Raw genomic sequence first — 22,377 nt, forward strand, 5'->3', positions numbered from 1 at the left:
CATTTGACTTGAAGATTCTCAACTTGATATTCTGACTGATGTTTTTTGCCTTCCATGTGCTCCTGAGTGAGGTGAAGGTGTTTGACATTTTGGACCCAAGATAGGTGAAACTGTCAGCTTCCTCAATCTCTTAACTGAAGTTAACATTATACCTAATTTAAGTAATAAAAAAGTACATAAAAGTTTAAAATAAATTTTAACAGTGGGAATTGTAACAGTTGGAATAGAATCCAAATCTGTTTTTCTCTATTTAAATGACAATTTAATTACCTTTTCAGTATATAAACTACTGCACCGATTTCTCTTCTGTAATGCCATAAAAGGAAGCATACACAAGTTTTTTTTTAGTAAATGGAAAAAAATATAATTATAGCAAAGTCTAAAGCAAAGAGGTAGCAGGGGCTTAAAGCACATACATATAAAAAGTGTGTTGTCATATTCTCTCTGTTAACCAAATAAAACTGTTCACTTGTTCTTTGTTAGGATGCTAACTTCAGTGCTTCCACAGAAGATCTCCACTCACTTTCTCAATTAATACTGATTTTGAGCAAATTTTACTCAAATGCTTTGTGACAAATATCTAAAAATGTGTGTAAAGGTAAATTTATGAGATACGTCTTACGGAAAAAGGAATAAGTCCCATAGCTTTGCAGCTGTAGGCTCAGTCAACTCTTATGGATTACCCTTGTCTTTAAAGGGCACATCATGAGGAGAGAGAAGCTTAACCCTCTCCTTCCAACCCCTTTACCTCCTTTTACAGATTAGGTATCCTACTTTAAGGACAGTGTGATTTTTCAGTCACAGATAGCCTTGAACCTGAGAACTTTTAGGTGTTAAATCTTGAACATTATATCCTCTCAATAACTTTAAATTTAATCATCACAACAAGGTCAACATTCTGTTGAACAACATTTAAATTCATTTTTTTCAATAATACTTCTTACTCTGTCTAGCCAGTTTTATTTAAGAATTGTTCTTGATTATTCTTTAACACAATAAATAAGAAAAATAATCAAAAAGCTCTCTGGGGATGCACTAAAGGCAGACAATTATTAGGAAGAACAGGTCAGCCCATTGCTCAGAAGTTGCTACAAAGCTTATGTTGTGCTTTGATTTTAATCATTCATCTGTTCTACTAAAGAAGTTACAAGTTTCTGGAGATCTTTGGCTCGCCTCTCCCCTACTAGTAATACTTCTTCATGGGTTGTAGCCCGAGAAACATTATAATCTTGTGGGCACATATCAGTAATAAGGGAAATGCCAAAGACTCGCAGACCACAATGTCTGGCTACAATTGCTTCTGGCACTGTGCTCATACCTGCACAAAGAGCATTAAACATTTAATGGTCTTCAATGGTAGTAATAAAAATATTTAACATTTCTTGTTAAGCATGTCAACTTACAATTTATTTTTTTTTGGGGGTATAAAAGATTTATTCTAATTAAATGATGTGTGCCAGTCCTATAATTCCTAAGTGAAATTTTATAGCACCAAACTGAGTGTACCATTATTTCATGTGTATGTTCTCCCTTCTCACTCTCTAGAACATCCAATTATTTTTAACTACATAAAGATGCATCTGCAGAATATGCAGAAAGGTACATTAAGAACTTTTCCCTTGTACAAATGTACACTACAATGTTTATAATGTGTGTTAACAATTACATAATTAAACTTCATACCAACTGCATCAGCTCCAAACAGTCGAAGCAAACGAGATTCTGCAACAGTTTCAAATGTGGGGCCTCCAACCATGACATATGTTCCCTGTCGTAAAATTTTGGCATAGCCAAGTTTCTCGGCAATGGTTTTAGCTAAGTCTTGCAGGCTCTGATCATATGTATTTACTGTTGCTGGAAATCGTGGACCAAATCTGGAAAAAAAAAAAACTACATTATTAATTTCTCAAGTTTATACAATTATGGCAAAGTTCTCTAAATAACAGTGACAAAATGTAAATAATACAGACGAAAAATGAAAGCTATCATATGAAACCAATAAGAAAATGTAGTATCAATACTCACCATGGCAGCTGCCCCTTTTGTGCAGTACATATTTAGTAACCTACATATTTGACTGATATTAATATTCTCCTTAATGTTCTGATATGTTGCCTGTCTGTTTTAAAAAAAAAAAAAAGCTTGCTTAATATGTTAATGCCCTTGGCATTTTGGGTAGATACTCCCCGTGAACATTTCTTACTCCCCAAGAACTTTTTTCCTTTTTATTGTTCCCCCTTTTTTCCTTAGCCCAAATTTTTCTGTATGATATGTATGGGCAGATGCTTTAAGACATTTTTTTTGCTAAACTTGTGGTAACACAAAAATTGCATACCATCACTAATTTAAGGTTTGCAATTTGCTTTGTTAGAGTGAAATAGTATAGCACAATAACTACTGAGGTTGTTTTCCCATTTGTAGGTGCTTTGCCAATCAAAATTCCTAATGGGTATATAAATATTGTAAAGCAAGTTTATTATAACGGTATTTACTACTCATCTTTAGTGCAGAAAGGTTTGGAATAATGTTAAGGAATGATAGACATATAAATGGAATTGAAATAAGGTGGAAAATAAAAATGTTGCTATTTGCTGATGATACCCACATTTTTTTTAAAAAGGGTGATAAAATGTCATTAAAAAAACAATAAGAATAGTAGATACAATTTGTAAAACATCAGGTCCAAAAATTAATTATGATAAAACAGAAGAATTCTGCCTAGGAAGTCTGAAGAACAAAATTTAGACTAAACTCAAAATTAAATGGTACCATCCAGCTAGTACTTGGAATAAGGTAAACAAATGAATTAAAATAACTTGCACAGAAATTCAAAGATATTCCATATCTCTTTAAGCGTTTTAACTTCTATTGGTAGAATAGCTATTTTAAAATTGATTATTCTTTCAAAATTAACATATCTTTGGTTGTTACCAAATCCACCCTAGAATCTTTAAACTTTGCTTTTGTACAGAACCAAAACCACATAAAATCTGTTAAAAAAACACTAATCACTACACCTTGTGTAAAACTCATCAAAAAGAAAATGTCACTACAGTGGAACCTCGGTAACGAACTTAAGAAAATCCGAAACAACACTACAGGCTGTTATACTGCAATATGAATGAGTAAATAAACATATATAACATTATTTAAACATACTTGCTGTTTTGAGTTGACATTATAAAATCATCACACTTTTTTTGTAAAACTTCGGTAATACTACATCACATAAAACTTCAATTCACTTTTAATCTTCTTTCATGATGATTATCTTATTAAAATAAAGACAAAAATCACATATCGTAACTGTGTCTCGAGCGCTTAATATCCGAGACAAACTTTAACGAAATTTTGTTCGTTATATTCGTTAAGTATATACTTCAGTTTTCTATTCAATAATCGGCCAAAATATAAGATAAAACAAAGATTGATAGCTATAATTCAAGTTACAGAAATTCCACTAAGAACAGCTGGGTTGTGTATGAACTACCCTATAAAAAGAGTCAATTTGTTTCGGAAGTCTTACATGGAAAGAAAAGCTTTAAGAATTAAGTTAAAATAGATCCAGTTAAAAAAAAACTCAGCAGAAACTCAATTTTCATAATCTTGATATTAAAATTAGTTCAAAGGACTTTATTTATAAGGAATGGCTGACAAAAAATATATTTAGTATTAGAGACTTGAAAAAGAAAGGACAGATTTTTGTACATACAATTATTTTAAACTTTACAAGCAACATACAAATGTTTTAGAATTTATGAGCTATGTGAAAGCAGTGAAAACATATTTAAAGCAAAAGAATGTATTCACTGACAACAATGCCAAAATCAAGTTACAGTTTTAACACTTAATTTTCCCAAAGAAAGATTAAAAGATTTATTATAATATAAATGCAGACAAATATAAACCAAACTGTTGTCAAAAATGAAATTTCAAAAACTGCAGAGTGAATTAAATTTTAACCCACTCTTTCTGGTTCGCATCCTCAGAAGCGAACTTTCCTCTAAACTGGTGCCTGTTTTGCATGCTGTAATGCACCAAACAGGGCAGAGTTAAAAAAAAAACCCAACATTGTGCTGTGCATAAATAAATGAATAAATAAGGAAAGAAACTGTTGGTACCTTTAGGAATTGTTCTACTATGAATTATTTCTCTTAGGGAGCTAAAACAGTCAACCAATGAGGTATTTTATGCTTGAAACTAGACAATGATCATGTCAGTTGATCAAGAGCCATGTTTAAGACAGTTGTATTTCTCAATTTGACATGGATTTGTACCCCAACAACTGAAAGTGATAATATAATTGAACAAAATAGTTGACATTTTATGTATATTCTAATTAAATATTCCACTGCTTGGCACTAAATGTTTGTATATATTGTGTAAACAGTTTTTTTTAAACTTTCAATCTCATGACATGAATCAATCGTTACATAGTTACCATCTTTTATTCGAATTTAGTACAAGAAAACAAAAGCTATATTTCTTAAAAATCCAACCATGTAAATGTTTCAAAAATGCTCTTTAAAACTAAGTCACCGATGGATGTCTTTACTGTAGATTAATAGCTATAAATATTGAAATATGCATGTGTGTATTTATTTTTTATTTTTATATGAGCTCTGTTATTATTTGTATTGCTGTAAAATATGGTCAAAAGAAATTTAAAGAATAAGTAAAATCAAGAACCAGTATCTTCATACCTTTCATCATTTTTGCCAATAAGAACACACTCTCCAGTGAGACCAGGAAGGTCAATGTGATCCTTGATGATCATGATGTCCCCTGTCTTATATTCGGGGTTCAGCCCACCAGCAGCATTAGTGAGAATCACAGTTGTGATACCCAGCGCCTTCATTATACGAACTGGGACGGCAACCTTTATACAGACAGATATTCTGCTGCTGTATGGTACTTGGAGAGTTGAAGAGAAATGGCGAAAGTATTAATATGAAAATAAGGCATTTCACCTTAAGGTCATTTTGCCCTACAGAAAGTCAGTTCATCCCAGCTACTTCCATTTCGTCCCAGGTAGGCCCATTTTGCCCCAAGACTAAAAAGTCAAATTGTCTCAAGCCCAAAAGATGAATGGATCACTGATGGTCTTGGGGCAAAATGACCAGCCTTGTAAATAATGATAATATTTATGCAAATAACTTGGTCATATAAAATACAAAACATGTACAGCAGGGTGCTGTATCAGAAAAATAATGAAATTAAAAACAGTGCTTGAAGGCAAAAACAGAATTTCTTTTCTTCAGTGCCCATCAAAAGACATTTTTAAATTCCTATTTTTGGAAACAATTTTAAAATAACAGATAGAAAAATTCAATCTCCATAGTCTTGATTCAGCATCATAAACTTTGCACTAAAAAAAAAAATTGTCTGACTTACTATGAAACAATGAAAACTTGGTCAGATCTTCATCATAAATGTGCCACATACCAATCATGGAAAATCATCAAAAAGCAAGTTATTCACCTTATACATTTAACATGGTCATATGGTTCTCCATTAAAAAAAATGTTTATGGACATTTCTACATTTTACATACACACCCACACCCAAAATATGTCACTTACTCGCCACATTGGATGACCCTCATAGTAGTGAATACGTCCTCTCATCAACACTACTGGCTTGCCCCCCAGCAACCCAAATACTAGCTTTCCATCATGTCCAGGAACTGTACCACAGAAAGGGGAAAAAAAAAAGTCACCAAATGCAATACTGCAGTTAACTGAATCCAAAAAAGTTGCATATATATATATTTTACGTTCTATAATATATATATGTAAAAACAGCTAAAATTTGGGATAGAGAGTGTGTTTGGTCTGAGGTGATGTTATATGCCATCTTTCTGACTGCATGAAGGTACAAGTCAGAAAGTGGCAGCTGTGATGTACCAATAATTTTATTTGCTGGTGGATGACTCTGGCCAGCCTTCCTTATCTTTAACAAGTGACCATACCAGGAAGCGATGTTAAATGTCAGGATGCTCTCAACAAGAGACCTGCAAATAGTTTCCAGCACCCAGGAGCTATTGAAGCTGCAGAATTTCCTCAAAAGGTATAGTATTTGCTGGGCCTTTTTGTACACTTGGTTCCCATGAACACTGTAACAAGGTACTTAAAACAAGCAGCTCTCTGTACCTGCTGTCCTTTGATTTGGATTGGTGGGGGGAGAGAGGTAGTGCCATTTCAGGACACTCTATGAATGTGACACCTTTCAACAGGGATGGGTGTCAGGATTTTTTCCCGGGTACTCTGGTTTCCTCCCCCCTCGTCTTCCACTATAGTGCAAAATCGTCGCAAGGTTGAAGCACTTTCCTACTAAATAAACCAACTAAACCACCATACAGTTTGTCTACACAGTACCTCAGCATTGTTGAATCCCCTTCTTCTTATTCACCCCCAGTGGAGCATAGAGCCGCAACTACTCCACACCATTGGATCCAGTTCTGGGTGTCCCTTTCCAGTTGGGACCATCTCATGCCAGTTGCCTTTGCCTTGCTGTGGTCCAATCTCTTCCATGTCTGTCTGGGTCTCCCAACCCTGCACCTCCCCTGTGGGTTCCAACCCAGAGCTCGTCTCGTTAAATTGTTGGCCAGCTTTCGAAGGGTGTGATCATTCCAGCCTCACTTCCACTTCTTGATGTCTTGGCTGGCAGGTTTTTGGTTGGTTCTCTCCCATAGGTCTGAACTGGAGACCTTCTCAGGCCATCTGATGTTGAGGATATGGTGCAGACATTTTAGAGGGGCTACAAAATGTCCCCGCCACCAGCTTTCAAATTAGACCATAGAAGCTCTAGACACCGATATCACCACAAGCCTTGTTGCAAACGAGGCAGAGGAACAAAGGCCAGAGGACTCGCAGGGCACATGCACAGGAATGGAGCAAGGAAAGCGCTGGACAGTAGATGATGGAGAAGTGCAGCAGCTGCGAATGGTGCACCCAAGCAGATGGTGGCCAAGGAGGTTAGCAAGGATGAGGCTAATGATATAGATGTTAGCGAGAGAAAAGCTAGCCATGATGAAGTTAATGAGGTGGGTGCAAGCGATAGTGCAGCTTGCGAGCTATAAGTGCTAGTGAAGTGGATACTAGTGGGCTAGGTGCCAGCAAGTTGGACGTTAGCGATGATGCAACTAGTGAGGAGGCAGAGGTCATCAACGGAATGATGAATCATGTGAGAGGAAGAGCGGGGTATGAAAATAATCCTGAGCTTCTTGATGGCCAGGAAGGTCGGAATTGCGAAGAAAGTAGCCAACTGCAGACAGAGCGCTAGTTAGCAGTGCTGGGTCATTACAGGATGTTAAAAGTGGTGGTTGCGGGATTCGAGGATCGGCTGGCAGTGCAGATCCACTGCAGGTGGATGATGGTGGCGAAAGCACCGACTGGCGAAATGAAACTGCTGCAGGCTGATGGCAGTGGCTATCGCAGGATGTGAATGCCGACTGCCGAGGTGATACCACTGCAGGAAGTGAGCAGCCAGTGTCTCCACGAAACCACTGCAGATAGGTGTCAGGGCCAAGAGCTCGGCACAAGCGCATACTCTTGAAATGAAACCACTGCATGCAAGTGGCATTGGAGGTGCCATTGCAAGCAGGAGACAGCTACAGTCCTAAAGGGCTAGGGTCAACTATCTGTAGGTTCTCACAGGCGGTTGATGTAGGTAGTGCTAACAGAGGAGAGTCTATTGTCAGTTTCATCCTAGCTGTCGTCATAGAGACCAAAGTAAAGAAACTGCTAGATTCTAGACAATCAGAGATGAAGGAAGGAGTGAAAAGTTTTTGGGATTAGCAAATTATTACTGCCGTTATGTACCTGCCTTTGGCGCCATTGCAGCCCCACTGTCAGACCATTTGAGGAAAGGCAGTTCGGACAGGGTGAAGTGATCAGAACCATGTCAGAGGGCCTTCAACACATTCAAAGCTAGTCTTGTGTCAGGTCACATGACCAAAATGACAGACATGACGAAACCCTTTCTACTGCGAACTGATACCAGTGACAATGGTAAGGTGTAAGTGCCATTCTTTTGCAAGACAATGATGGGATGTTACACCCGGTGGCATTCGCCAGTAGGAAATTGACCATTGCAGAGTGCCAGTATGAGACTGTTTGTGGAAGTATCGGGCCAGTTAGTTCAGATATAACTTGGGTATAACCAGGATCAATTGTAGTTGTAAGGAGTTTTATTTCACCAAAGTGGTGAACCCATCTTCTGATCTTAGTCTAGGAACCTGGGAATTTCCTTTTAGCAAGGGGGTGTCATGAAAGAGTAGAAATAGCACGATAGTGCGGGTGCCACATCTCACCCCATCACAAGTTAAGCAGACGCGAGAGTGGAAGGTCACATAGCGGTATAGCCATGGTCCATAGGTACGGCCGCTGCAGCATCGGGGAAATCCAATGATGGCCAGACACAGATCAGGTCCAGGGGCAGCAGGGTGGCAAACTGTGTCTTGCACTAGTGGTGATGCATGATTGGTCGTAGTTGTGACAATAAGAGTGACTGGCCAATCGGGTACATATGTGGCACAAGCCAGCCTTTTAATTTAGTACTGAAGCCAAAATCGTGGCTTCATCATCTGCCTACCTTCGTTATCGGCAGTCTTCGTCTCCTACATATGAATTGTGCTGTTTTGGGAGGGCTGAAAGGCATTAATCCTATTTCTTTATTTTATATGGGAATAATAGCTTTAATATATGGGTTTTTGACGTGCAAGCTTGGTTGTGGAATGGATTAGACTTGTATGTAGAGATGCTACTGTATATCTAAAACCAACACCTCCCTTAACTTTATGTATAAAAAGTTGTATCATTCATTCTTAACAGCAATAAAATCCACCACCTGAAATATTTGAAAATACCTTATTTTACTTACCTGTGCTAACAGGAAACTTGGGAATTTGAGAATAGCAGATGGTATCAGAATTAGTTACATGGTTAGCTAAATCTCCTAGCCCTGAGCCACAAACTATACCAATCTTTGGCTGGATCTTGGTATGGCTCTTTATGTTCTCAGCAATACTTTGCACTTCATCAAAAGAATATCTGAAATTAAACATCAAAATCAAAATTGAAGTACATGAACATTACTTTTTTTAATTCCCACAAGGACAATAAAATTATCTTTTGAACAGTTACTTGCAACTTGAGCTATGAACACAAATAATAAATTCTGGGACAAATGTCTTGCAAAATACAAGGGTTGTCTTTATGTATATAAGATATACTGTTTATGTGACATTTCTCATTAATTTATACAACATGCAATTCATACAACAAACATTCTTTCACTATCAACAATGTGTTGGTAGAAATTAATCAGATTTATAAGTCAAATGCTTTATTTTTGCTCATTATCCAAGTAATATTAGTAGGAAGGAACCTTAAAAAGAGTTGTCTAGAATTTATATCATTAATTACTTTTGCTGATGCAATATTTTTTATATACCTATCTGTGTAGTGTGAATGTATGGAAGAAAATAGAATCTATCACCCAAGGTTGAGATTAAATATAAATCAAAACTAGTTAACACTATCTAGGATTGATAATGTACTGTTCCCTGCATGAAGTTTAAAAAAAATGAAGGACTTATTTATTTTCGACTACGGGTCTCAGTATTTTGAATTCCTATATGTCCCTTTTACTTCACTCAATTTTTTTAGCATCCTAGCTAGCTTTGAGAAAACAGTTTCTCCAATATATGGGATGCTGGTAGATGTTCTGCCCTCTACCAATTCTGCATGCCTAATGTCTTCTTTGCTGTTTTCATTTATGTTCACTTCTTACTGGCCTTATTGATTTTTTCAATCATACTACATGCTGAGCTTTCATTTATAAGACAGGCGCATGATTTATTATCATCAACATTATCAATATTATTATAGCTTATACTGAGGAGGGTTAATCTCTGATCGAGTTTGTCATTTTCCTTAGTTAGACATCATCTAACTTTCTATAAATTTCAGAGGATGGAACAGATCTGCAGGAATTTTTCCTAAACTAGCAGCCTTTAACGCTATATATGAACTATCGACACCTTAATTGCAACATTATTTGACAAGGTATTGCAGATAGTCTCAGACTTTAATTATTTGGACTTTGTCGTCATCATCAAACTTCACGAAAAGGTTGAAATTGCCTGCATCTGGATGTACTTTTAATGGGGTTGTTTTCCCTCGCTCTTTAATTTCACTAGCATTTCAAAATGTTGCCGGAAGAGGTTTGGCTGGCCCCGTATGCATGCAAACCGAATGATTAGCTTTGATGACATTTCATGATCACGAGTTTTCCGCTCGAGCTCCTCATCTCCAGTTTCCAGGGAAGTTCAGTGCCTGCTCAGTTTTCCTAAACTTTTGTGTCTTTAGACAACTAATCGGTCTCGATATAGAGGAAATTATAAGTATAATCTTGTTACATTTATTTTTTACTTAAACGGAACTTACCCTGACGATGACATATCATCAATACCAGCCATAACTACAATTTCTCTTCTTTTAAGCTTTGTAATCACAGGCTGCTTGTAAACGCCAGATATCTAAATTAAAGACGCAAGATAAGCGAAGATGTCAATCCCCTCCGTACTTAAAGACCACCCCACTCCCCACCGCCTATTACATGTCAAGGTGACAGTTCAAGGTTACATCGGGAAATATTTTTCCTCTGGCTCTGTTACTTTGAATATTGTCAGAAATAGCAGAAAATTTTATTTCGTCAAAGAAATCTGTTTTCAGCTGTCACTTGGTTTGCAAAGACACTTCTGGGGTGGGGGTGGGGGAAACAATTTTGTAGTACTCGCCCTTACCGGCATGGCGTCGTTTGGTACTGATAAAATCCCATCAAAGTCTATGATTACGTTTATAACGACTTTATGCATTATTTGGTGTTTTCTGTTAAGCGGAACATTAGCTTTGTCTCTGACCATTAAATTTCCTCTCGATATCTTAGCAGAACCTCTTAGCAGCGTCAAAATAATAACACTTGTGACGGGAGGTGCATACATTGCCTTAGCAGCCTTGTCGTCTGCTCGCTTTTCTGTTAAAAGCATCTTTAAGTGCTGCTTCATCGTCGGATTGAGTTGTATCGTCTACCACTTTATCGCCGTTTTGTTCGGCGCACCAGCTATCGAGTAAGTGCAGTTTAAATTTGATATTTGGAACAGGTTTTAATAACCTGTTATCTCCCAAATGAATATTTGAGAGTAATTTTGTCTCCGTTGTAAAAGTTATTTGGAGTCCCCGGAACACACAAAAATGTTAGTGTTTGTTTTGCGTGTGTAGATAAAACCTGACATAAATATGACACTGGGATGACGAAATAAAAGAACCTCTTTGATGACTTTAGTGGGCACGTTGGCATGATCTCTAGCTGCCAGTTGAGACAGTAGATCCATGTTTATAAATAAGTCTTCAAAATAGAGACCATAAGTAGCTGGATCAGCTATGTATTGTATAGATTCAAGACTATGCAAAAACCAGGAGATATATCCATCGCAGTATTTTCCTTTCCACAATACAATGAAAAACTGCAACAGTATTCCTTGCTGGAGCACATGACCCAATATTTATACCCAAACCTGATGGGCTTTTCTTTTATGAATTGTTTCAGGCTTGTTTTATGATCAATGCTGATATTGGGTATAAAATACCCAAACTCGCGAAAATTCTCATTCAAGAGTTCAAACAACAGCTTCATCTCGAATGATCGATGACTTTTGTAGTTGTCTGCAGTAGCATTGTCCATGAAATAGATATTACTCTTCAATTTCTTAAATAGGTTTCGTGACAGCATTCTTGACAAAATGTACAAGAAGATGTTCTGCTTCGCTTTAATAGTCTGTTTCTGACAGGACTTATGGTATCCAGTTAGAATCAAAATCCCGAGAAAGACCTTCAGTTCTTTAGCTGATGTATGACATTCATGATCGCTTCTAACATCAGTTGAATAGTGAACTGTTTCTCTAGCCACTGCATCGTACACCTCTGTCCCAAAAAACTCATCACAGGACCATGTTGGCCTAAAGTTTGTCTCACATTATTATCTGCTACAGAAGGTGCAGAACTTGTTGCAATACAAAATTTTCTTTCGTAAGTGAAAATTTTAGGATTTCTGATTATTGTTATTGATATTGTAAGAAGAACTTGATTCTCTTCTCCTCTGGTTCAGCATTATCCCCCCTCATTGTCAAACTGTGTCTTCCATGTCTTCTCCAACCATTCTGGGAGCATTAGTAATAGGTGCATCACCTGCATTGGCAAGATCATCACCACCTTCATCTTCGTCTGACAATTCATTGGCATCCAGTGGTAGCACACAGATAGTAGATGCTGAGTATTCTTATTCACAAACTCTTCCAATTCCTCCAGGATAGTACACTTTCTTGGCATGTTTCACTACAAAAATGGGATAAATAAGGCTAACAATCAAGGCACTATATACACACCATCATCCCAATGATGGAAATGATACGATATCATTCATGAGTTCATGGGATTGGAACAAAATCTAGCAAAAAAGGATATGTAGATAGTATTTTTACATTGCATTAGTCCCTTAGTCTCTGCAAACTAGCACGTCTATGCTTACTATCACATGTAGCGAATGTCAGAAGCTACCTTCAAGGCCACAAAACACAACCTGCTACCCAAATGCTACATGGCACATGGCAAACTTTGCAGAAGTATTATGACAGACAACCAAGTCTTCTTTGAATGTCACCCAGATCACATAAATGCTTTGGTACAAAAGACATAAGCCAGTATATAACTGTCCTCTAAACTGGACATTAGGAGATAATGGGTTAAGGAAGAAGATATAAGAGCAATTTTCTATGCAAATATTCCCACCCCCTTTTTCACTATGTGTATATTTTCAATGGCTTAATCCCTTTGATCATGGGTTTATCATTTAATCAAATACTAATTAACATCTTTCATAAATGCTATATTGTTTAACCACAGGTCAAGCAGAGAAACATTTCATTTTGCCATGTTGTTGTCAACACTAACTGTTGTACCCTCATGCTGTCTTCTTGGGTCTGACATATCCAGATGGTCAACAGTATATGCCTCTTTCAGGTAAATCAACACTGCAGGGTTCTTGATAACCCTACAATACAATAATTTTTGTTTTTGTATTGGCTGCAGAAGGCTATCTTTGAGAATGCATTACTGCATTTTAGCCAACTATAATGGCAAAAGTAAACTGGCTGTCATAAAGGACGACCACTTTATATTGCTTATCTTTAATGTCCCCACACTAACTCACATAATGTTCACAACCAGGTTTGTTAACAGCAGAAAATTTTGTATAAACATACATAAATATAGCATGTACTCTAAATGCTATGTTTTAACCTCTTAACAGGTCAACATTGGGAGCAGAAACAGCTGTGTACTTAACGTCAGTGTGTACCCTAGCTGGGGCTTGGCTTGGGGCTTTTCCTATTCCTTTGGACTGGGACAGGCCGTGGCAGGTTTGCAGGAGGTTTACACTTATGAACAATATTACATTTTCATGACCAGTGACCACAACTTTCCCGTAAAAAAAAAAATTAAATAGGTTTTAAAAACAAATTTGTGGAAATATTAATTTCCAGGTTAACCTGTTCTACCTAATGCAGTAATATTTTTATTTTGCTTAGTAGGCAAAAATACCATTTGTGGCAAATCTCTGCTAAGCATTAAATTGATAAAGAATAAATTCATTAATGAAGCAAGTTTTTTTTGTAATGCATTACTGTCATTACATTTTGATGTACACTTTTTTTCAAGTCAATCTACTCTTTATGGTGAACCACAAAATAAGCACTTACTTCCATGTTGACCTATATTTCGCTGAAATGTTGAAACATCAAAATAGACCTAGGGTTATGTCTGTGCTGAAAGGATTAATATTCATGGAACTTTACCTAAAAGTATTATTTGTAACACTGGATGGAACACTCTGAAGAGATTCTGAATCGACCTCGTCCACCATCCTTTCTTGACATACCACCAGCAACTGAACTTCAGGTCAACACTAGCCTCCCACTAAGACAGAAATCATCAAAGCTATCAAAAGCATGAAAAGTGGCATAGCAGCAGGCCCAGATAGCATCCTTCAGAAGCACTAAAGGCAGACCCAGAAACAACGGTAAAAATTTTACAGCCCCTCCAACACAAGATCTGGGAACAAAAGCTAGTACTAACAGACTGGAAACTAGACCACCAGGTCAAGTTACCAAAAAGAGGAGAACTCTCCCAGTGCAACAATTAGCATGTCCATCCCCAGCAAAGTCCTGACTAGGGTAATACTAGAGAGACTGAAGAAAGCACTATACAAGAGACTGAGACCAGAATAAGTTTTGCCAGAATATGTCTTGCCACTCTCTGCATCATCATTGAGCATATTGAGTGGCAATACCCCCTTTATAAAACTTTTATGGACCCCGAGAAAGCCTTTGGCAGTATAGACGGACATCATCTGTAGACTGATGATCCACTATTATGAAGACTGGTCCTGCCAAGTTATCCACAACAGCAAACTCACTAAACCTTTCGTAATAAAGACTGGCATAAGACAGGGTTGCATATTATCACCGACAATCTTCCTAATGGTCATGGACTGGATTATGTGCAAGATGATCCAAGACAATAACACCAGTATCCAGTGGACCTTCGCCAAACAGCTAGAGGAGCTGGATTTTGCAGATGACATTAGTCTCCTATCTCATCGGCAGCAGCATGCACAAACCAAACTGAGTAAGCTAGCAGACTGATGTGATGAGAATTAACAAGCAGGAACTCCCAATCTAACTTCAAAGAGAGAACATCCTGGAAACAGACTGCTTCGCATACCGGGAGCATTGTCAACAAGGATGGTGGAGCGAACATTGACATCAAAAGCTGCATCAACAAGGCATGCTTTCAACAGCCTATGCCCCATCTGGAACTTCCTAGCATTATCCTTCCACAGTAAGACAAGCATCTTCAACACCAATGTAAAAGCAGTCCTACTGTATGGTTCTGAAACCTGGAGAGTGACAAACACCATCAACAACTAGCTCCAGACCTTTACTGATGCCTATGCCATATTCTGGGAATAAGATGGCCTGAAAAATCTCCAACAACAGCCTGTGGAAAAAGAACTAACCAGAATGCCACTAGTCAAGACATCAAAAAGCGCAAATGGCGCTGGATAGGACACACTCTGCACAAACCAGCTGACAACCACTGCTAGGCAGGCACTTGACCGGGTCCTCTGGCGAGATGTTGCGGCCCTATGCTCCTCGAGGAGTACATGGAATAAGCAAAACTAATTATTTCTAACACTCATTTTAATAGTAAACACTTGACTAACTGTGTATAGGATCTTGGGTTCAGTTAACAACATAGCTAAATTATTACCCAAATTGTTTGACAGATTAATGACTTATATTGATGAATGACTAGTCTTTTTTCCATTGCCTCCCTCTAGAGTTAAGTAATCTGTTGAGAAACTGTAATCAGTATTCATCGTTATTTGCAGGTGTGGCCAATCAGCTGTGTCTTAGGATCACTGTTTGGGTACTGCCTTGGTCTTCTGGCTGCTGCCATTTACATCCCCTACAAATATAAAGAGCTGTCCAAGATGAAGCTAATATAGCAGACGAAAATGTGTGTGTGTGTGTGAGAGAGTGCATAATTGCATGCACACCCAATCAAGATTCATGTATGTTGTATGAGTGCTTGCAAGTGTGTGGGTCTGGCTGAAGTTACCCAAAATGGCATTTCCAAAAAAAAATTTTTTTTTTTTAAATTATCTGTGACTTTTCATAGCACCTTTGTTTTTAGGCTGTAGTGAAATAAACTCTGTAACTGTGCAATTACAGGATAAAAGACTAGAAACTTTATTTCAAGAAACATTAGTCAAAGCACTTAGCTTTGAAACAGTAAAACAAGACTTTCTTTTATCAGTATAAAACTTAAATAGCCTCAGTTTTTTGGAGCTGGCTTACTTTCACTGATCTTTTAATTGCCCGACCTAATTTGTCATTCTTTCCACAAATGCAGTATTACATACAATATACTGGACTACGGAGAATCAAACTCTAAATACTGCCTGTTGCCACTGACTGGCCTTGATATTTCCAGTCAAGATACTGTTCGGACATAAACACCTTTTTCTTTGTGATTAAGTTTGTTATTAATACAATATTAATCACTTAAATAACCATTATTTACTGAGCACTTATATCTCATTTACAAAATCTGTCATTTGATTATCTTTCATTTTTGGTTAACATTTGTTATTTACACCATGTAATAAAGCATATATCAAGAGACCTTGAATAGTGGTTTAAATTATTTAGGGATAATTCTAATCCGTATATCCAAACGATGAAATTATGTCTGGCTAATCTCTTTCCATATTTTTCTGGCATTCTGGTCAACATTCAACATTGTTCAGAATGGAATCTGTTTTGTGCACTGGCTGACATACAGATAACCACATCATCAATGTTTTCTTCCCCTAAATCTGAAATGAAACAGTCCAGAATAGAGATGTTGGGCAAAAGAAATCCCATCCAGTTTTCATGGAGTCATGCAGATGTCTGCATATCTTCACATCTCTACATGGTAAAGAATTCCAAAAGCAACCAGCATAAACTTGGATCATCAGGCAATAGCAATGTCACTTTGAATAGCATCCCAAGTACCCTCATTGCCATGGACTACAGTTAAATCATGTAACTAATCAACAAAATCTCTAAAACTGGCATAAAAGTAAAAGGCATGTACCATGGTTCTAAGCCACTCAGTAGATGGACATTTCTTGCAAAGAAAACATGGTACTGCTATTTATCTTTTAACTTATAAAAAGGTAGCTGAGACATGACTAAAGGAAAAAATGGCATATATCATAAAACACAGTAGTAATAATAATAATAAATACAAAATTTGTAAGCGCATACTCACACTCTTAAGGAGCATGCTCTTACTGCCTAAGAACAAGAACGAAACATGGACAGCATACAAGGGACAGGAAAACAAACAACATATGCACTATAAAGAATAACAGTACTAACAAAGAATAAAATCAAATACAAAAATGCAGAGAGGAAACAAAGAACAAGAACATCACATTGAAAATATCTAGATTTGACAAAAACCTACCCTAAATTCAGTACTTATGGAATGTTAAGGAGTTTTTTTTAAAAGTATTTATATGCCTATTTTGAGACATTTTAACAAAATTAAATATCAAACAGTAGTCTTACATATTTTCATTCCTCTTAACATTCAGATAAATTGCAGTAAATTCATGCAAAAGCAGTCAACGCAAAATGTTTTATAAGCATACGGTTATCGATCTTGGCACCAAAGTCTTTATAACAGTTAGTAGCTTTATTACTTATGGACATAAAATATTTAATTTAAACACTTACACGCATAATAGAAGATGGATGAAGGTAAAGATGAGTATACTACCACAAAAAACAAAAAAACAAACTACCCTACCTTGAAAACCAGGCTACTGGTGTTACTGTTTTTCTCCTAGCTGTAATTCTTTAATAATGTAAGTTTCTAAAACTTACATGTAAAATCTTCAGAGCTGCATTTGATTTGCATTTTTAGTTAATCTACTATGTATCCAGAAACAGGTGATCTTGTCACTCAAAAAGTTTAGGAAATCAAATCTTTATCTAAGTAAAATAGACTCTGGGCATAAGAACAACCATTGTCATGTATGCAGAATGCTTTCAGACAGAATATTAGTTTAAAGAGCCAGAGTTAAAGGAAAACCTTTGTCGAAGCTGAAAGGTTTGTTCTTTGTCCACTTCTTGCACAGAATCTTCTACCTTGTAAAAATCTTCCCCAGGTGAATCTTCTGATTCCTTAAAATTTAAAGACATTTTACCTACAGTTTTAGCTGGTCTTGAAGTAGGTGTCATTGTAAACTGCTGAATGTAACCTGAAATAAAGATAAAATGCAAATAATGTACAGGTAAAAGTGTTTCAGAAACTTTAAATAATACATGGCAACATGACCGTTCATTAAAACTGACACATTGACAAGAATAATGTACTGCTGCTTTACCTTTCTGCATATCCTTTTCCGATTTTTTGTCCTCTTTCAGTAGAACGCCTAAACGCTCCTTCCTTGCTTGATATGTTAGTTCCTGCTTCTCAGGCTCCTCCAGCATTTGTGTGTTCTGTGTGTTAATCTTATACCAGGAAAGTAGTGATACCAAAGACAGCCACAAAAAATTGAAGGTTATTCCTATTAAAGCACTTGTGAATGGCCAGAAAAAGAGGTAATATCTGCAATAGGGTAAGAGAAAATACCTCAGTGTTGATGGCATGAACCAGATATTTACTGATTTAGTATCTGGTATTAAAGGTTATGTTTTTAAATACATGTAAGTACCATTAAAGATCTTTTCTAGACTAACAAGATGCAAAATATTCAAAGAATGAGCTACATCAGAAGACATAAAAAACAAAATTAACTTTGTATGTTGAACATTATACCTTAGACCCTTGTACACAGCATGGAACTTAAGTTGACCAGAATAAAATTCCAGTTGCCTGCTATGGATTTCGACCAGTGCTCCTACTGCTGGATGGTACTGTTTAGGGGTTTAAAAAAAAATCCCATAAAAATGTTTATTAAAAGTCTGTGGATGTGTATCCAAGTGGCCTTTGTTTACATGTAAAACATGCTGCTCTTGCTATTTAGTTTGAAAATTATATCTGCACCCATTAAATATTTTATGTTCTTCTTCTTCTATTCATCAACAGTTACTTTAAAAAAAAGAAATAAATGCCTTTCATGAAAAATATAACCCAATATGTACTTTCTCTGACAGCACATGCACGTGTGTCAATGCATGTATACAGTTTGTTTATTCACTCCTTCATTAACACACTCATGCCTTACCACATCATCCCAAAATTTATCAAAGAGTTCTATGCTCAGGATTTGTTTCTGTTCGAAGAAACCAAGTAAATAGAGGGGAGACAAAGACACTGTCTGTATGGTCTGCAGCAGGTTAGACTGGTAACGCAAAGCTGTCTGCAAATGCAAAAACAAATTAACAAATTAAAAAGAAAGTTGAAATCTCAAAAAGGCTTATTAAGCATAAAAATCTTAAAATAAGAAAAATATTATTAACTCCACTGGCTATTATAGGAAAAAAAAGGTATACTTAAATACATGCACATGCACACTCTCTCTCTCATTCGCATACATCGCCCACACATTTCAGATTCACCATAGATACCAAAACACCTGAGCATGCACATACACATTCAGGATGCATCAGCAAAGATTTTGCCTACAGGTGATGGGTCACAGCCAAAAGTTCTACTAACTGCATGCACCACCACAACTAATTGTCAATAATTGCCAAAAAACAGTCACCTAAATATCTTATGCTATGAAAGTGTTCACAATATCAAGCGATGAAAAATAGTAGCACTAATGCACCATATCCTAAAGCAGGACCTTTTTATGAAGATTCTAGTTTTATATGTTTCTAGCAATCCGCAAAGCCACTCCTGACTCTCATATCTAGATGTCACAATCTTTATTCAAATTATGGCCTCAGAAGATAAACCAGCCAATTTCTTCTTTCATCTTACCCTGCTGGCATTTTCTCTTATGTAATCTGAAGTACATGTAATTAAAACTTACTGCCCTAGATGATTCTTGTATGATGTTGCCAAATCTGTCATACACTCTCATGATGATCATAAATGTACCTGCAGTGACAATGGTTACACTTAGTGTGTAGTTTATGAAAAAAACTTTGCAGATGTGTGCTGTGTACATGCACATGCATCCTAATCCCAGGATGAACACTTTGCAAACAATGCTTCAGATTTTCATTTAAAGATCCATGCTTAAAATAAATGAGTGAAACAAAATTTGTTTTATTTTCATTCTTAGGAAAATGAAATCTTCATAACTGCAATAAATTAAATCAAAAAGCATCTCATTTTTCTTCTGTTCACTTTTATGATCAAGGAACATGTAAACATGAGACTTAAAAGAATCACATGTAAACAGGTTTTTATAGCACTGAATTCTGATACCCAAATTACATGAATGCTTTTTGGATGCATTATTATGGATCAAGTGATGCCAGTACGGAAACACACCTAAATCTCTGTTTGTCATTGAATCAGGAACTTCCAGATCAAAGGAAATGCGATACTGCTGACCTCTGCCCAGAACCTATTAAGAAGAAACTCGGATTATGTAAGGAAAATTTGGAGAATGGGATGGGGAACAACCTAAACCTATGCATGTCATAGCTTCTCAGCCTATACATTAATATGTTACAAAAATATCATTCAGCTTGCTACTTAGATTTTTGGCATCATCATGTTCTGTCTTTCTACTCACGATTGCTACGTCCATAAGATGAAATGTTCTTTCCTTGCATAATTAGAAATTTGGGGGAGGGGTATTTTTCTATAATCTAACATTATAGTAAGGTTGTTACTGTACATCGCTATTTAGCTTAGGCAGGGATGAATATGCACACACATACAACATCAGCATACTATCCACCCAAACACTGACACAAAAGCCAAAATGGAAAATAATTTCCTTTTTCACATGTTACAGTTCTTCCATGCTTAAAGGAAGATCCCACCTCCTAGTGTATGAATTGTTATTATGTAAACATAATATCATTTGCTTAGAACAAATTTAGCATGTCATTTAGATTTTTGCAGACAACTTTACTTACATGACTACCTTTTAAGAAAACATCCTTTATATGATTTTTCAAAATAGAACTCTACTGAAAACCAGTTGTAGAATGTGAAAGAAAAGTAAATGCCCAGATAAACTGACTTTGTCTAGTGATTGAATGGGTTCTCTAATTACTAAAGACACAATTTTTATTTTTAAATGAAGTAAATCAAGATGTTTGACAATTCTCGTTTCCAAGTCTAGATAAAGTTTCATATCAACTTTCAATAAATAAGTCATCAAAGCAAAATCCCCATAAAAACCTGTAAACATATTTTTATTTCCAATAAAAATACATCAACAAGATACAAAATTGATTATTTTTGCACTTAAAATACCTTACCTCTGCCCTTCCCTCCTCAGACAGTGTGACATTTGCCATGGGAAAGGAACACATGCCAACTCCAGATGGACAAACTCTGGAAGAAAATTTGGTACATGTCCTTAGACATTGTCATGATTTTTACAATTTTTGGAGACTGATAACATTGCCCAACTGAAGGCAGAAGTATAAATGCTCATTGTGCAATCCTTATGACTGCAACTTTTAAACTAATTGATTTAAGATTCTTTCCAGAATGTACAGCAGCTTTAAAATCTTCCTTTATTTCTTCATTGATACATTAAAAAAGGGAGGTAACAAAAGTGACTGGCACGTCTACATTTTCATAATGATAGTTAAAAAGTATTGCAAAATATTTGTTTACGTTATGATTTTATTAAATTGCTTTACCTACGGGTAATAGGTTACCTATTTGTGTTATTTGATGCACAAACAGAAGGAAACAGAGGGATACAATTTGCCTCATGATTAAAAATATTCATTTCTGCAAGTTTAGCCAGTTTCATAAATAAAATAACACTTTCTACATGCACCACTAATACAATCTCTTTTCTATCTTAAGCAGTGGGTCGCTTATCTTTACTGCAACTTCTCAATTTCCACAAAACTGTGTTGCATGCTAATGGAATTTCCCTGCTACAAGTTATTCAATTTATCGAGTGCGTACATCAGGGATTTTATTTAAAATGAAAAGTATTAGTATAAAACTTAAAGCCAGAAGTCATCCTATCAATTAACCTAACAAAAGAATGAATACGAAACAGGTCATTTTACGCCTAACACTCAATGAAATGTTAATAGAGAATCTCATTATCAAAATTCTTTTTGAAGTATGTACTTTCGTCGACTGTTGTTTACCTAAACTTGAAGTGTGCTGATCGTGCCAGAGATGCAGATGGCACGTAGATGTGGTAAAAAGTGGCATAAAACACAACTGCAAGCCATGCTAAAAATGAGGCGAACGCACCATATAGTATGACACGTTCTATCGTCTTTGTAAGCGTGAAGAGGGTCCATAAGGCCAAATTGTGCCACCAATCTACAAGTAGCCTAAAGACAGAGAACATGGCAAACAACTATCAAACTGGTGCTGTTGCGAACCTACACGACCCGCCCTTCTTAAGTAGTTAGAGTTATCTAACATTTCTGACCTTTGCACCCCTTCAGTCATTGACAAAATAAATAAAGACAAGATTCACTAAAATGATCACGTGAAAAAAACGAAAAATAAACATGATTACTTTAAGTGTTTAATTAGAGAATAACTTGCAATAATGTTTGCATTTATGCAATTTGTACGG

General features: G+C 36.3%; 2 protein-coding genes across 2 annotated transcripts; one reads left to right on the forward strand and one right to left on the reverse strand.

Annotated features, from left to right (window-relative positions):
- Positions 1 to 323: 323 nt before the first annotated feature.
- Positions 324 to 22,215, reverse strand: LOC112571359. The gene is made up of 13 exons (XM_025250312.1): positions 21,935 to 22,215; positions 21,077 to 21,152; positions 20,133 to 20,208; positions 19,666 to 19,733; positions 18,910 to 19,044; positions 18,501 to 18,598; positions 18,067 to 18,290; positions 17,772 to 17,940; positions 8,884 to 9,053; positions 5,583 to 5,686; positions 4,704 to 4,879; positions 1,684 to 1,874; positions 324 to 1,318 (listed from the first exon to the last, which is right to left on the reverse strand). The coding sequence occupies exons 1-13, from the start codon at positions 22,141 to 22,143 to the stop codon at positions 1,116 to 1,118; spliced, it is 1,899 nt and encodes a 632-aa protein (XP_025106097.1). The 5' UTR covers positions 22,144 to 22,215; the 3' UTR covers positions 324 to 1,115.
- Positions 10,480 to 17,765, forward strand: LOC112571361 (phosphatidylinositol-glycan biosynthesis class F protein-like). The gene is made up of 4 exons (XM_025250315.1): positions 10,480 to 11,134; positions 12,966 to 13,082; positions 13,372 to 13,480; positions 15,514 to 17,765. Exons 1-4 carry the CDS (start codon positions 10,572 to 10,574, stop codon positions 15,628 to 15,630), a joined length of 906 nt encoding a protein of 301 aa, XP_025106100.1. The 5' UTR covers positions 10,480 to 10,571; the 3' UTR covers positions 15,631 to 17,765.
- Positions 22,216 to 22,377: the final 162 nt, after the last annotated feature.

Source organism: Pomacea canaliculata, linkage group LG8 (assembly GCF_003073045.1).
Source record: "Pomacea canaliculata isolate SZHN2017 linkage group LG8, ASM307304v1, whole genome shotgun sequence".
In the NCBI taxonomy this organism is placed as follows: Eukaryota; Metazoa; Mollusca; class Gastropoda; order Architaenioglossa; family Ampullariidae; genus Pomacea; species Pomacea canaliculata.

Bases quoted from the DNA above. Each gene is read 5' to 3' on its own strand.
- LOC112571359 (XM_025250312.1), bottom strand. From the start codon at position 22,143: ATGTTCTCTGTCTTTAGGCTACTTGTAGATTGGTGGCACAATTTGGCC. The intron at 21,153-21,934 runs GTAAACAACAGT...ATTTTCTTCCAG, and splicing joins TCAGCACACTTCAAGTTTAG to AGTTTGTCCATCTGGAGTTG. The intron at 1,875-4,703 runs GTATGAAGATAC...TTTTTTTTCCAG, and splicing joins ATTGGCAAAAATGATGAAAG to ATTTGGTCCACGATTTCCAG.
- LOC112571361 (XM_025250315.1), top strand. From the start codon at position 10,572: ATGTCAATCCCCTCCGTACTTAAAGACCACCCCACTCCCCACCGCCTA. The intron at 11,135-12,965 runs GTAAGTGCAGTT...GTTTAACCACAG, and splicing joins TTCGGCGCACCAGCTATCGA to GTCAAGCAGAGAAACATTTC. The intron at 13,083-13,371 runs GTAAATCAACAC...ACCTCTTAACAG, and splicing joins ACAGTATATGCCTCTTTCAG to GTCAACATTGGGAGCAGAAA.